The sequence below is a fragment of the Monodon monoceros genome, unplaced genomic scaffold, assembly GCF_005190385.1.
Source record: "Monodon monoceros isolate NGI ecotype Baffin Bay Population unplaced genomic scaffold, NGI_Narwhal_1 Super_Scaffold_20, whole genome shotgun sequence".
In the NCBI taxonomy this organism is placed as follows: domain Eukaryota; kingdom Metazoa; phylum Chordata; class Mammalia; order Artiodactyla; family Monodontidae; genus Monodon; species Monodon monoceros.
Genome location: NW_021703777.1, coordinates 123189628 through 123203894, shown reverse-complemented (window position 1 = coordinate 123203894; position 14267 = coordinate 123189628). Strand labels below are relative to the sequence as shown.

Genomic DNA, 14267 nt, shown 5'->3' with positions numbered 1-14267 from the left:
AAAAATGCTTACCTTTTGAGATCCTCTGGCCTTCCCCATCCTCTGATAAAAAGTTTTGTAAGGAGAAGTCTCCGATATAGAATATCTAACTTGCTCACACCCATTAGTAGCAAACAAACATCTATAAAACAAAAATTTAAATGACTTTAAAACATTTTATTTTACTCGGCAGGTCAACTTTCTAACCACCTCTACAAATATCAGGTAAAAATTAAACATTGACCTACTCTCTTGGCAACTTTTAAATACACAACACAGTATTGTTAACTATAGTTACCATGCTGTACATTATAGCCCCACGACTTATTTATCTTAGAGATGTTAAAAGTACTCATTACAAGAAAAAAAACTGTAACTATGTGAGGTGATGGATGTTAACTAAACTTATTGTGGTAAACACATCACAGTATATACATATATCAGGTCATTATGTGGTATACTTTAAAATAATACAACATTATCAATTATATCTCAATAAAACTGGGGGAAAATTTTAAAATGAGATTAAACTAGATCTTTGAATGTATTCTCTTGGAAATAAGATACAAGATACAGGAAAAAGAACTCGGATGAAAGTAGAGAAGAAGTAGAGCCCTGAGCTACAGTAAACTCTGAATTCCTCTAGGGCAGGACCTTCCCATCCTCAGTACAGTGACTGACAGTAAATATTCAATATTTGTTGAATAGGAGTGGCTAATACCTATGTAGTACTATTTTATCTGCCAGGCACCATTTAAAAACTACACACACACACACATACACACACACACACACACACACACACGTACGTTCTTGCTTAAACCTCCCAACAATCTTATGAAGATATAGTACCCCAAGACAAGGAAACTGAGGCACACAGAGGATATGATTTACTTAAGGTCACACAACAAGTGGGGGGCAGACCTAAGACTGAACCTCAGGCACATGGCTGAAGATCTGCTATACTACACTGCCTGTCTTCTACTCTATAGTGCATGAAAAGTAGTAATTAATCAGTGCTACTACTTATGTACCACTTAACTACCTTTCCCAAACATTTCTAACGTTTTAAAAAAATATCTGCCTCTGTCTTTTCAAACTGAATGGTGTAGTTTTGATTTCCAGGCAAAACCTGATTCAGGTTCAGGGTTTATTCTACTTAGAAAAATGGAAAATGGAAATTTGCAGCTCCATCAGTGAGCTTTAATAAGGGCTTATCTATTACTTTGAATGCTTTTTGGGGAACCACCATTTATGTCATATTTTTACTCTTTGATTTGTAACAAACTACAACTTTAACTTAATGCTCTTCTTTGTTTGCATAAGTGTACGATCTAATCCACCATCAATCGGACTGGCACTTTATTATTTTTATGACTGGACCAGCAAAACCAAATCATTCATACTGCCTCTTACGATTCTCAGGACCAAGAATAAACATTTACTAGATAATATACTTGTCAGGCCAGCGGTCCTCAACCTTTTTGGCACCAGCGACCGGGTTCGTGGAAGAGAGTTTCTCCACACACGGACAGTGGGAGAAATGGTTCAGGTGGTACTGTGAGCGATGGGGAGTGGCAGATGAAGCTTTGCTCGCTGGCCCGCCGCTCACCTCCTGCTGTGCGGCCTGGTTCCTAACAGGCTTCAGACCAGTACCGGTTCGCAGCCCAGGGGTTGGGGACCCCTGTGTTAGGCAATACAATCAGTAGCCAGAGTATAGTATCTAGTATTTTTTAAAACTGCCCACCTCTCTTTTTCCCCAATTTCCACGTGTTATTCATTTTTTATTCTTGATTAAATTTGCTTTTTGCATAATAATGCTAGGAAAAAACCCATAATGCATATCCAGCTCTGTTTATTACACTATTCATATCTACTACTATAAATAAACAAACTGGTATTCTGATTACTAGATTCCTATGAATTATCATTAATCAGTTCACCATAGCTCAGCCATTATTGGATGGCCTAAGTGTAGGTTTCTGAATTTTTAAGAATGAGTATTACTTTTTTCATTCATGCAACAGTATTTATTAAGTGCTTACTATATGCCAAGAATTATTTTAGGTCCTGTGCTACAAGATGATCAAGGCACGTTCTTCCTCTCATGGATCTTATACTTCAGGGAAAGAAAACAAATTATTTTTAGGAAAAAAAGTAAGTAAGACTAGATGATGACAACATTATTATCATAATATAACAAGACAGCATGATAAAGACCAGAGGGCTCCTTTGATGGTCAAAAAAAGCCTCACTTAACCAAAGAGGTAACATTTAAACCAAGACCTACATGACAAAAAAGAGCTGCCAAATCTTTAAACTGCAAATCTCATTAAAATCATATAAGTTCTGAAGTCTATTCATGTACTATGTTCCAACGAAATTTGTTAAAAACTATCTAGTTAGTGAATAAAGCACAGGAACAGATAATTTATACAAGAAGAAAGGCAAGTGACAGTGATCACATATTCTCTTCTTCATTTTCTAGTTAAAAAATGTTCACTGTATGGGCTTCCCTGGTGGCGCAGTGGTTGAGTCCGCCTGCCGATGTAGGGGACACAGGTTCGTGCCCCGGTCCGGGAAGATCCCACATGCCACAGAGCGGCTGGGCCCGTGAGCCATGGCCGCTGAGTCTGAGCGTCCGGAGCCTGTGCTCCGCAACGGGAGAGGCCACAACAGTGAGAGGCCCGCATACCGCAGGAAAAAAAAAAAATACAGAGTAAAGCTAAAAAGTCTCTCTTCATTTCTGCTAAGCTTCCTCTCTTTCCAAAAGGTAACTGCTGTTAATGCTGTACTCTTGTGACCCCTTGTTCTATCCATTTATATACATACACATATTTTAGGGATTTTGGTGTGTGTGGTTTTTTTTAGCGATTTTATTTTTTAAAAGATTTATTTATTATTTATTTAATTTATTTTTGGCTGTGTTGGCTCTTATTTGCGGCACGCGGGATCTTTGTTGAAGCGTGCAGGGTCTTCATTGTGGTGTGCGGGTTTCTCTCCAGTTGCAGCATGCGGGTTTGGGGTTTTCTCTTCTCTAGTTGTGGCGCGCAGGTTCCAGGGCACATGGGTTCTGTAGTTTGCAGCATGCAAGCTCTAGTTGAGGCGCGCGAGCTCAGTAGTTGTGGCACCTGGGCTTAGTTGCCCTGAGGCATGTGGGATCTTAGTTCCCTGACCAGGGATCGAACCCACGCCCCCTGCATTGCAAGGCGGATTCTTTACCACTGGACCACCAGGGAAGTCCTGGTGTGTTTCTTTAAACACAGAAGAGATCAACTACAGTATTTGTATTTTTTGACATTTCTTCCTCACCCTGATTATTTATAAATATCTGCAAAGCTCTTTCAATTTCAGGATATACAGGCCTACCTCATTTTTTCTATTAATGGGTGAGTTTAACCTATTTATATTTTTTGTTATTATGATAATTTTTCTATTTTTTTGTTTTATTGACTTCAGTTTTTTTAATCATTCATATTTGTTTTACATTTGAGTGTATGTACATTTGAAAATGATACATTTAAGATGCAATATATCATAACAGCTAAAAGCATATACTCTAGAGGCAAACTCCCTTGGTTGAATCCTTTACTATGTGACTTTGAGCAAGTCACTTATCCTTTCTGTAATCCATCTGTAAAACAGGGATAATGACAGTACTTACCTCAGATTGGTATGAGAAATAAATGAGTTACTATACTTGAAGCACTTAAACAGCACTTTGCAAATTTAAGTGCTATACTTACTAATAATAGCAACATTATTATTGATTATCCTTATAACTCTATTTAATACTCAAACCTGTATTTCCATGTTCTATATAATATTTATTAACTCCTGGTGATAACTAATGAGATATATTTGATCCCTTCTCCCCACCACCCAATTTTAGTTGATATTTTTTTACTGCTTATCTTTATAACTTTAAGTATACTAATATCTCTAATCCTTAAATGATAGCTCTGTAACTGATTGTGAAAGCTGAGGAAATCTGTGTACTTTTTTTTTTTTTAAGAAGAAAAATTTTATTTCAAACAGGTTCAGTGGTATGTGTGCTACAGCAAAGGCTGATTGTAGCAGTTTCCTTTCAAACCTGCACTGATGTATAAATTAGACATTTGGGAATGATTAATTTCTGGTAAAATGGAGATTCAATCTAACATTACACCAATTTTTACATTTATTGTAGACCCTATTTTAGTACGAGGTTAAATTTTCATCACCAAAAAATGAGAATATCCTTACAGCTACTCCTAAGGTAATGAGCTATGAAATTAATTTCTCACTATTGCTTTGAAAATATACCCCTAGGTTGTTAAGAGAAATTCCGACTTCATCCAAATCTCTTATTTAATTTTTCAGTCATCATCTACTGTTGGCTTGATTGTCACTCCTCTTCTTATTTGACCCCAACCAATTAAACGCCAGTGTTTCTTAACTCTTCGGCTAAGGGCAATTTTTTCTCCTGCTTCTGTGCACACAGGATTAGTCAAAACGATTTTGCCCAAATCAGCGTTGACTGCACTAACTCTTCCTTCTGTCGACAGGGATCCTATGTTCACCGTAAGTACTTCATTCTTAGACAGCTTTTGCACTTTTGCTGCTTTCTTGTCTCCTTCAGTGAGTACACCTAGAAGCCGTCTAAGCAGGAAATAGGAAATTTCCAATTCTGTGAAGACCTCAGGTAAAGCTCCAACTGCACCAAGTACCTGCCCCACCATTCCGTTAGCCTGGCACAAAGCGTGATCAATATTTTTTTTTTTTTTTTTTTGCGGTACGCGGGCCCCTCACTGCTGTGGCCTCTCCCGCCGCGGAGCACAGGCTCCGGACGCGCTGGGCTCAGGGGCCCAGCCGCTCCGCGGCATGTGGGATCCTCCCGGACCAGGGCACGAACCCATGTCCGCTGCATTGGCAGGCGGACTCTCAACCACTGCGCCACCAGGGAAGCCCTACTTAGTTCTTCTGAGTTGTTCTAGCAAATTATTGATCCAAGGGGGTTACTGGAAGCCCCAAATCTGTAGCCAAGTCAGTCAAAAGTCTGGCTGGCATCAGAAGCAATGGCATCTGGAGAACTGAACCTTTAACTGGTGGGATCTGCACTGACTCCTGTAGTGTTAATCTATGGGTGATTAATATCACCCATAGATTAACTCAATAGAGTTCAATTGAGTATACCCAGCTGTGGTAGAAATGGAACAGTTTATTATTTACCCAAATAGCAAAATTCTGAATTAGTGTTCTGTATTTCAAATAAGAGACCAACTTTTTTTATATATTAAGATATGCAACTCTATTCAGGGGGGTTCTAGAGCATAAGGAAAAAATTCCGAGTGATGAATGATGATTTTAATTTTTTACTCTTTGTGAAACTGTGCAACTCAGATTGGGACTTGAACCCATGGGCCAGGGCTTGAACCCAGCCAAAACCCAGACTGGGACTCGAACCCACAGTCTTTTAACTGAGATCACACATCTGGTCTCAGGACTTAATGAAGCTCAGGTTCTTGATGTCTCATTGCAGAAAGAATTCAGGGAGAGACAAAGTGAAAGGTAAAAAGTGGATTTATTTAGAGAGAAACACAATCCACAGAGTGTGGGCCATCTCAGAAGGTGAGAAAGGCACCAGGGTATGGGGTTGTCAGTTTTTATAAGGGTAAGTAATTCCATAGGCTAGTGAGTGGGAGGAGTATTCCAGCTATTTTGGGGAAGGGGTGGGGATTTCCAGAAAGTGGGCCACTACCTACTTTTTGACCTTTATGGTCGGCCTTGGAACTGTCATGGTGCCTGTGGGTGTGTCATTTAGCTTGCTGATGTGTTAAAATGAGCGTATCCTGAGGCTTAAGGTCTAGTGGAAGTTGACTAGTCTGCCATCTTGGACCTATTTGGTTCTAATCAGTTTATGTCATGTCCTCAGGCTCTGTCATTCTTTTAAAGGTTGTGCCCTGCCCCCTTCCCTCCTGTTTCACTTGGGTCTTTCTGGAATTGTTCAAAAAATAGCACTGATACATTTTCATGTACATTTATTAAACTGCAGGAGAACAACGGCATGTCATTACAACACAGGACTTCATTATCTTTTGCAAGTATTATAGACTACTTATTTTCTCTACAGTGGTAGGAAAAGAATGGGGGGCCAATATCTTCCCTTGTAACATCCACGGCTTCAAAAGCAATATGCATATTCCATGTTAGTGTAAAAAACAACAAAATTCTAACACTCATGTTTTACAGTAAGAAGAAAAGTACTAAACTATTCATGAGACAACCCATTTTTCTACACAGTATTCTTCTGGGGTGGTAATAGATAAACAAGCTAAGACAAACATGCAAAAGTACAAAGTTGCCAGAGAACAGGAAAAGACCTGAGAAAAATGAACTCTTCAAGTATTTTGTAAAGTTCTATATTTATTAGGTGCCTAAATTGTTTAGGCATTTCTAATTTTCAACCCTATACTAGGAAAGATGCTGAATCACTTTAATTTCATGTAATATAGGCCATAAGAGTCAGCACTCCAAATCTAGAGCCAGCATTTTCCTTGCTACATTTACCTGACAGTAAACAACTGACCAATCATGAACAGAAAGCAAATCAAACACACACATAGCTTATGATAATCTTCGTTCTGGGAGTCTGGGGTTTACACAGATCTTCTTAAATCCCATTTCAGCCCCAAGAATGATATATAATACCAGGTTTTCTGGGATGCTCTAAACATGTAGGTCCTTCTAGGCAGGGCTAACTGCTATCCAGTGCCACCATGAACAGATTATAATCCAAGCCCAGGGTAAAGATAACTCCAATATACCAAGAGGGGGCCCCATCTGGAGCCACATCAGATACTTTTTAAAGTCCCCACATTAAGCTGAACTGACACCAGTGAGCTTCTGCAGAAACAGGACCCACTTTTGCAGTGTGTATCAAGCCAAACTGACACAATTGTCATCTATACTTTTATATAGACAATGCAAAAAAGAAAAACAAAGTGAAACAAATATAGAAGTTCTAGTATAGTGCCAAGGAATGAAAAGTCTTTTTGGAAATGAGCTCTATTGCTAAAATGACACTCAATGTCTATTTATGCCATCTAGTACTTTTATTGCCTATCACTCAAGTACTTAAGCATTTAAGTGCAACACTAATTGTTTCTGGACTTTTATCCTCATATAGTTGATACATATCTCAAAGGCATATATGAAATAAAAAAAATACCACCATGTACAAGAGCTTTACTCCACAAAAATGCAGACCTAATTTTTATCTTATAACTTCACTTTTAAATCACTTATTTTCAATGCAAGTTTAAGTAGCAACTTACATTAGGGTTTAGATACACCGATATCCACTATTAAAATCTATTACCCTACCTCATCAAATTTAATTCCTTTCCATCTTAATTTGGAGAAGAATAAGAAAACAGGAACTTTGTTTATTTGTTTGGAGAGGTATCTATTCTAGCTATCTATCTATTCTATTCTAAGCAGTCATCTAAGGAAATACCACAGGTGGACTGTCTCATATGCTTATGTGAAACATTTAGCAAATAATTGAATCTCTTTTCAAATTTAGTTCTTCTTTTCCATGGGCTTTAAAAGAAATAATTAGGTTTTTAAACAAAATTTTTTAATGTTTACTGTGGATGTTGTATGTTTCTAAGAAATGATTTGTTCCTTTTTTTTTTATTGGTACAATACACAGAGCTTATTTAGATTTCACCAGTTGTACATGCATTCATCCCATGTACTTCTGCCATCTGAAGTCATCACTTGGAGGCAACAATGGAAAGTAGCAGTGTCAGAAGACCTGGGTTCTTCACGAGCAGTGTGAAGGTGGATTGAATAAGCCACATTAAACTATAAAGGGGGAATAATAGCTGGCCTAATACATAATAGCAAATTATTTCATTTATATAAAAATTGATTACTTGTTTTGAAATATTTTAAGAGATATGGGAAAAGAATGTTGACATTCTTTTCATAGGAAGGCTGGTGGTGAAAAGCACAGGCTTTACAGTCAGGAGTCCTGTGTTTCTTGGATTCTAGCTCTGTTGCTAATTGGAGGTGTGACCCTAGGCAAATTACTTAATCTCCATACTTTCAATTTCCTTGTATGCTTGAGACAATCCCACCTCAGAGGATTGTTGTAGGGATGAAATGAGGTAATTCAATAAGTGTTCATTCAACATATATTTATTTAGTAACCATTCTGCTTGGTGCAATATTGGTTAAAAGTTCCTTTACCAAATATACATATATATATATGCCATACTCTGTGCTAGACTCCAGAGATTAAAAAGAAGCTGAAGATACAGTAAAGCAACATTATGACAAAAAAATACTAATTTTACCCATGTATCTTCTTGGAAACAATCACAGGAATCTGATATGCTTTTGTGAGCTGTTACAAACAAACTTGCAAGACTGAATCCAAGTATACAATGTCAGGTCTGGATTCAGAAGATAATTCTGAACTAGTAGAAAACACATTTCAAGTTTAGCTGTTCACCAGTGGAATGTGTCAAACAGGATACACACAAGGTCACAAACAAGACAAAGATCAGAGTGATGTCATATACTGTACAACACATAACCAGTATAGTGCCTGGCATAGGATAAGTGCTCCTAAATATTGATCGAAAACAACTGAATTTGAGTCTCAACTGATACTTTCACACTGAGTGATTCTGGGTAAGTTATTAACTTTTCTAAGCCTTAGTTCTCTGTAAAATAGAAACGTGTCTGCTTTACCTGTCATAGGACAGTTGTGATCAAATGAAATCACATAAGAATGTATCTAGTGCTAATAAAACAGTAATTGTGACACACATGACTACTGCTACCAATTAGCTTACAAGCCTGCTTGTAGGGGTAAGACGTTAATATGTAAGCACCAGGAAAGGAGCAGCACCAAGATCTACTGAAAACAAACAAAAACAACCCAGAACATATTTTCTAAAAATGTCATTTTCCTTGTGATGAAAAGATCTGGTCATTGTCAAACTGGTGCTGTGGCTTTTCTAACCCCCAGGTTACAGCAGCAGGCTCTGCTGAGTGGCATCTTGCACGGCGGAAGCTCTCAGTCCACGCAGGCGGCGGTGGGTTCGAATTTGAGGATCATCTTCATCCCAGGTCCTAATAAGGCACTACGGGTAAGGTGCCTTTGTAGTTAGCCGAGCAAGAAAACCACAGCGCGTAGCCACCTCCACCTTCCACAGGGAGAAGGGACAGCCCGCCTGCCCACCTCACTCGGCCCGGGACCCCCGCATCTCCCGCCAAGCCTTGCGCTCTCAGTCCTGCCTACTGGCACGTAGGCAAGCGCGGCAAGAGGCTTGGGAAGCGCGGCTGAGACCGTCTACTTACTCAATGGCCGCTTGGTGGGCGCCTGCTGTCCAGCTGGCCGAGACTCCGAACACCGCGGCTCTCTAGCCTCTCGGGACTCGCCTCCTTTCTGATCCCCAACCGCAGCTACAGCAGCCTCTCCAGGAACTGAGAAGCGACGGCGAGCTGACAGGAAAGCTGAGGAGGAGGACGAACCCTGGGCGGGCTGGCTGTTTGGACACGCCCCCGAACCCTCCCTGGCTCTTCCGCGCCTTGTTCCTGGAGGCGGAGAGGCGCGTACCCTGGAGGAGGATAAGGACTTAGGGCCCCGCCCTTAACTCTCATCATCCTCTCGGCACCGCCCCTCCTCCCGCGGGCCCCCGCCTCTGACCTGGGGTGCTCCGCCCACTCTGGTCTCTGGGTGTGCACGCGCGCTTGCTGGCCAGTTTTGACAGCTTCAGGCCGCCTGGAATGGGAGGGAGCAGGAGGTATCGCGAGAGTTGGCCCCAAGCCTTGTGGGAGCAGTAATTATGGCGAGCTTGGGGGTAGAGGCTGAGCAGGAGCCGCTCTTAGGCCACAGCATACCCGGAAGCAGGTGAGCGGATGTTGGGGGAAGGCCTTCTGACCCTCCTGCGCTATTGGCACTGGTCCCTTTCCCTGCATTAGGCTTTGTGGGCCGAAGGAGGGGTGTCAGGGTGGCGGGAGCCGGCGGCAGGTTGCGCGAGACTTGGAGATGCGCTTTCACTTCCGCGGGGCGCCTTGAGCCGGCGGGTTCTGTTGAAAGTGTTGAAGAAACGCAAACTGCCTCTTGTACCTCTGCACCAACACTGATGCAGCAACCAAGCCTCTGCATTTGGCCCTTTACAGAACTGATTATACGTTTCACACAGTTTTATTCGAGACTTGAAGATACCGGTCTCAGTATTCACTTAACTAATTGCCTGATAACTTCTTGATACTTTTTTGCATGTAAACCTAAGATGAACTCCCCTTTGTCCTATGTCAAATGTATAAATAAAGACTAATTTTTAAGCATTTAAGGGATTTAGTGTATTTTGACCCTTATTATTCTGGTTATTTTGACCCTGGAGTTGTTAGAGTTTGTTTCTTACTCTGCAGTTATGTATTTAAACCTTTAGGAAAACGAAGTTAAGTATTATTTTAAACATATATAATTATTACAGTAAGTTAACTAAATTCACAGGTAAACTTCAGCTGTCTGTGACAGCTGTATATATGTGGAGATACGTCAGTCCCAACATCCCAATTCATCCCACTGCCTCCCCAACCATAAGTTTGTTCTCTACATCTGAGACTCTATTTCTGCTTTGCAGATAGGTTCATCTCTACCATTTTTCTAGATTCCACATATAAGTGATATCATGATATTTGTTTTTCTCTTTCTGACTTACTTCACTCTGTATGACAATGTCTAGATCTGTCCACGTCTTTGCAAGTGGTACTGTTTCCTTCTTTTTATGGCTGAGTAATATTCCATTGTATATATGTTCCACGTCTTCTTTATCCATTTCTCTGTTGATGGACATTGAGGTTGCTTCCATGTCCTGGCTGTTGTAAATAGTGCTGCAGTGAACATCAGGGTGCATGCATCATTTCGAATTATGGTTTTCTCTGGATGTATGCCTAGGAGTGGGATTGCTGGATCATGTAGTAGCTCTATTTTTAGTTTCTTAAGGAACCTCCATACTGTTCTCCATAGTGGCTGTACCAATTTACATTCCCACCAGCATTTATCGTTTGTAGAATTTTTGTTGATGGCCATTCTGACCAGTGTGAGGTGATACCTCATTGTAGTTTCTCTAATAACTAATGATGTTGACCATCTTTTCATGTATTTGTTGGCCATCTGTATGCTCTCTTTGGAGAAATGTCTGTTTAGGTCTTCTGTCCAGGTTTTGATTGGGTTGTTTGTGGGTTTTTTTGATATTGAGCTGCATGTGCAGTTGGTATATTTTGGAGATTATTCCCTTGTCAGATGCTTCGTTTGCAAATATTTTCTCCCATTCTGAGGGCTGTCTTTTCATTTTGTTTATGGTTTCTTTTGTTGTGCAAAAGCTTTTAAGTTTAATTAGGTCTCATTTGTTTATTTTTGTTTTTATTTTCATTACTCTAGGAGATGGTAGAAAAAGATCTTGCTGTGATTTACGTCAGAGAGTATTCTGCCTATATTTTCCTCTAAGAGTTTTATACAGTAGTATCCAACCTTACATTTAGGTCCTTAATCCTTTGAGTTTATTTCTGTGTATGAGCACCAAACCTTTTTTAAAAATCACTTTGTTTGAAACCCTTTGGAAAATGTATTTGTCAGGTCCCTGATTTACTAAATGGAATATATGGAATGTAATTTTGTTTACATTTTATCTTGAGATCATTAAAATTAATGTCACTGCTGAAATATATTGTGATAAGAGTGACATCATCCGGTCCTAATAAGGCATTTGGGACTATGTGCTGCTATACTGATTTGTTCTACAGTGCTATACTTTTCACATCTATTTTTCATTTTTCAGCCTATTCTGTTTCTGGCAGACTATCCTCATCATGTTTTTGTTATCTGTTGGCAACCTCTGTTTTTGTTGCTGTCTGCAAACTTCTCCCAACTTTTCTTTGGGACTTCTAGTTTGCTGTGGCTTTGAAAATCATGTATCTAAGCTTAATAGAATTGTAGGGAGTTAGAACATGGAAGCTCTGACCGAAAGCTAAAGGTCTCTCGTATCAATCAAGTGCATGAGCTTGAGTACATGGACTTTGTGATTTTTGGATTTCTCAGCATTGTTTTTGCTTCCTCCTAATTCTTGGTTGTTTTCCAGATAGATTTCAGGATCCTTGAGTTATGGTTAGATGTATTCTTATGGTACATTCTGTCACTTTGTCCAAATAAACCTACTTTAAAAGGGGATTTTTTTTCTTTCTCTTTTGTTCAAGTAATTGATGCTCATTAGGGTCCATTTAAATTCAGATGTTCTGCCTATCTGAATTTAATTTCTAGATTTAGCATTTTTAAAATAAAAAGGGAGTATTTTGAGAATAATTCAATAAGTGTACTGTCTTTAAAAACGTAGATTCCCTAGTAAAGGGAACATATGTAAAACTAACTGGCAAGCCCTGTTCACTTTGAGTAAATTGCAAAAAGATGAGCCTAGTTCACCACCAACCTCAGCTTTTCATCAAGTCCTCAGGAATCCCCACTGACCTTATCCATAGAATTTAAGAGACCAGGGTTGGCAGACTTTTCCTGTAAAGGCCCATATGGTAAATATTTTAGGCTTTGCAGGCCAGGAGGCAAAATCAAAGTTATTATATAGGTACTTAGATAACAAGAAAGAAAATAAATTTCCACAAAATTTTGTAGTAATGAAATTTAAAATGTAATAATAAATGAGTACAATTTTTTGTAATACAAGTCTAATAATGAATGTTATTGTTCATCGTCAATGTTATTGTCAAAGTTAATGTTTTCTGTCATGAAATTGATCACAAATATTCAACTGTAAAAACCATTCTTAGCTCATGGGCTACACAAAAACATGTGGTAGGCCAGATTTGGCCTATTAGACTGTAGTTTGCTGATCCCTCTCTTAGAATATCCTAAAGTATTATAGGTGCTTAAAATTTTTCTTTGCAACGTTAGCCTAGTCTCTGTAAAACAAATATTACTAGAACTTATGGTTGTATACAAGATACTTTTATAGAACATTCTCAATTTGTTTCTGTCTTTTAATTTCTATAACTTTTATACCATTACACTATTTTGTCAGTGACCACACACTGCTTTCTCTTATCCTCTTTCAGTAAGGTTCTTTTTTGCTGTTCAGTAGTTCACAGATGCTCTCTCTGGTAAAAGTACAATTTTATTTTTCCCCTCAGTAAATCCATGTGTATTCCTCATAGTTTTTGAGTCGCAACTTTGATAAACATGCTATCATTTTTTTAAAAATTATTATTTATTTATTTTATTTTTGGCTGTGTTGGGTCTTCGTTTCTGTGCGAGGGCTTTCTCTAGTTGTGGCAAGCGGGGGCCACTCTTCATCGCGGTGCGCGGGCCTCTCACTATCACGGCCTCTCTTGTTGCGGAGCACACGCTCCAGACGCGCAGGCTCAGTAGTTGTGGCTCACGGGCCTAGTTGCTCCACGGCATGTGGGATCTTCCCAGACTAGGGCTTGAACCCGTGTCCCCTGCATTAGCAGGCAGATTCTCAACCACTGCGCCACCAGGGAAGCCCCATGCTATCATTTGAGGTATAGTTTGTAATGAAAATTTTGGACAGGACAAAACCCTTTAGCATTGCAACTTTACTTGAAGGAGAATCTCAAATGGAGAACTAATACCAGAATACAGCAACGATAATAGAAAGGAATCAAAATGTTAAACAAATCACGTTGGAATGTAATAAAAATGGTAACTTGATTGAAGGACAGTTATATTCTCCTATGTTCCTACTATCTCCAACAAGGAAGAAATATACATTTCTTCACCAAAGTTATACTTTTTTTTTTAATTTTAATTTTTTTTTGGCTGCGTTGGATCTTCATTGCTGTGCATGGGCTTTCTCTAGTTGTGGAGAGCGTGGGCTACTCTTCATTGCAGTGTGCAGGCTTCTTATTGCAGTGGCTTCTCTTGTTGCAGAGCATGGGCTCTAGGCACGCGGGCTTCAGTAGTTGTGGCGCACGGGCTTAGTTGCTCCACGGCATGTGGGATCTTCCCGGGCCAGGGATCGAACCTGTGTCCCCTTCATTGGCAGGCGGAGTCTTAACCACTGCACCACCAGGGAAGCCTCCACAGGTTCTATCCCTGGCCTGGGAAGATCCCACATGCCGTGGAGCAACTAAGCCTGTGTGCCACAACTACTGAGCCTGAGTTCTAGAGCCCGCAAGCCACAACTACTGAGCCCATGTGCCACAACTACTGAAGCCTGTGTGCCTAGAGCCCGTGCTCCGCAACAAGAGAAGCC

At 39.8% G+C, this 14267-nt stretch overlaps 2 protein-coding genes and 1 pseudogene across 10 annotated transcripts in view; 1 reads left to right on the top strand and 2 right to left on the bottom strand.

Annotated features, from left to right (window-relative positions):
• The window catches only part of ABHD18 (abhydrolase domain containing 18), a 34690-nt gene extending 25211 nt beyond the window's left edge, over positions 1-9479 (bottom strand). For all 3 annotated transcript variants that reach the window (XR_003795628.1, XM_029235736.1, XM_029235737.1), the window contains exons 1-2: positions 9337-9479; positions 13-121 (exon numbers count right to left, since the gene is read on the bottom strand). Coding sequence is in view for 2 of the 3 variants with exons in the window: in XM_029235736.1 (XP_029091569.1) it covers positions 13-104 (92 nt within the window). In the remaining variant the exon portion in view is untranslated. The remainder of the gene's footprint in view (positions 1-12; positions 122-9336) is intronic.
• LOC114902970 lies at positions 4177-4772 on the bottom strand (annotated as a pseudogene).
• A 273-nt stretch (positions 9480-9752) lies between the features above and the next one.
• The window catches only part of MFSD8 (major facilitator superfamily domain containing 8), a 43125-nt gene continuing 38610 nt past the window's right edge, over positions 9753-14267 (top strand). For 4 of the 7 annotated variants that reach the window (XR_003795627.1, XR_003795626.1, XM_029235718.1 and 1 more), the window contains exon 1: positions 9805-9889. Coding sequence is in view for 3 of the 7 variants with exons in the window: in XM_029235718.1 (XP_029091551.1) it covers positions 9825-9889 (65 nt within the window). In the remaining 4 variants the exon portion in view is untranslated. Of the gene's footprint in view, positions 9890-14267 lie in introns of all 7 variants that reach the window. The other 3 variants (XM_029235719.1, XM_029235722.1, XM_029235721.1) reach the window with 3 other exon arrangements.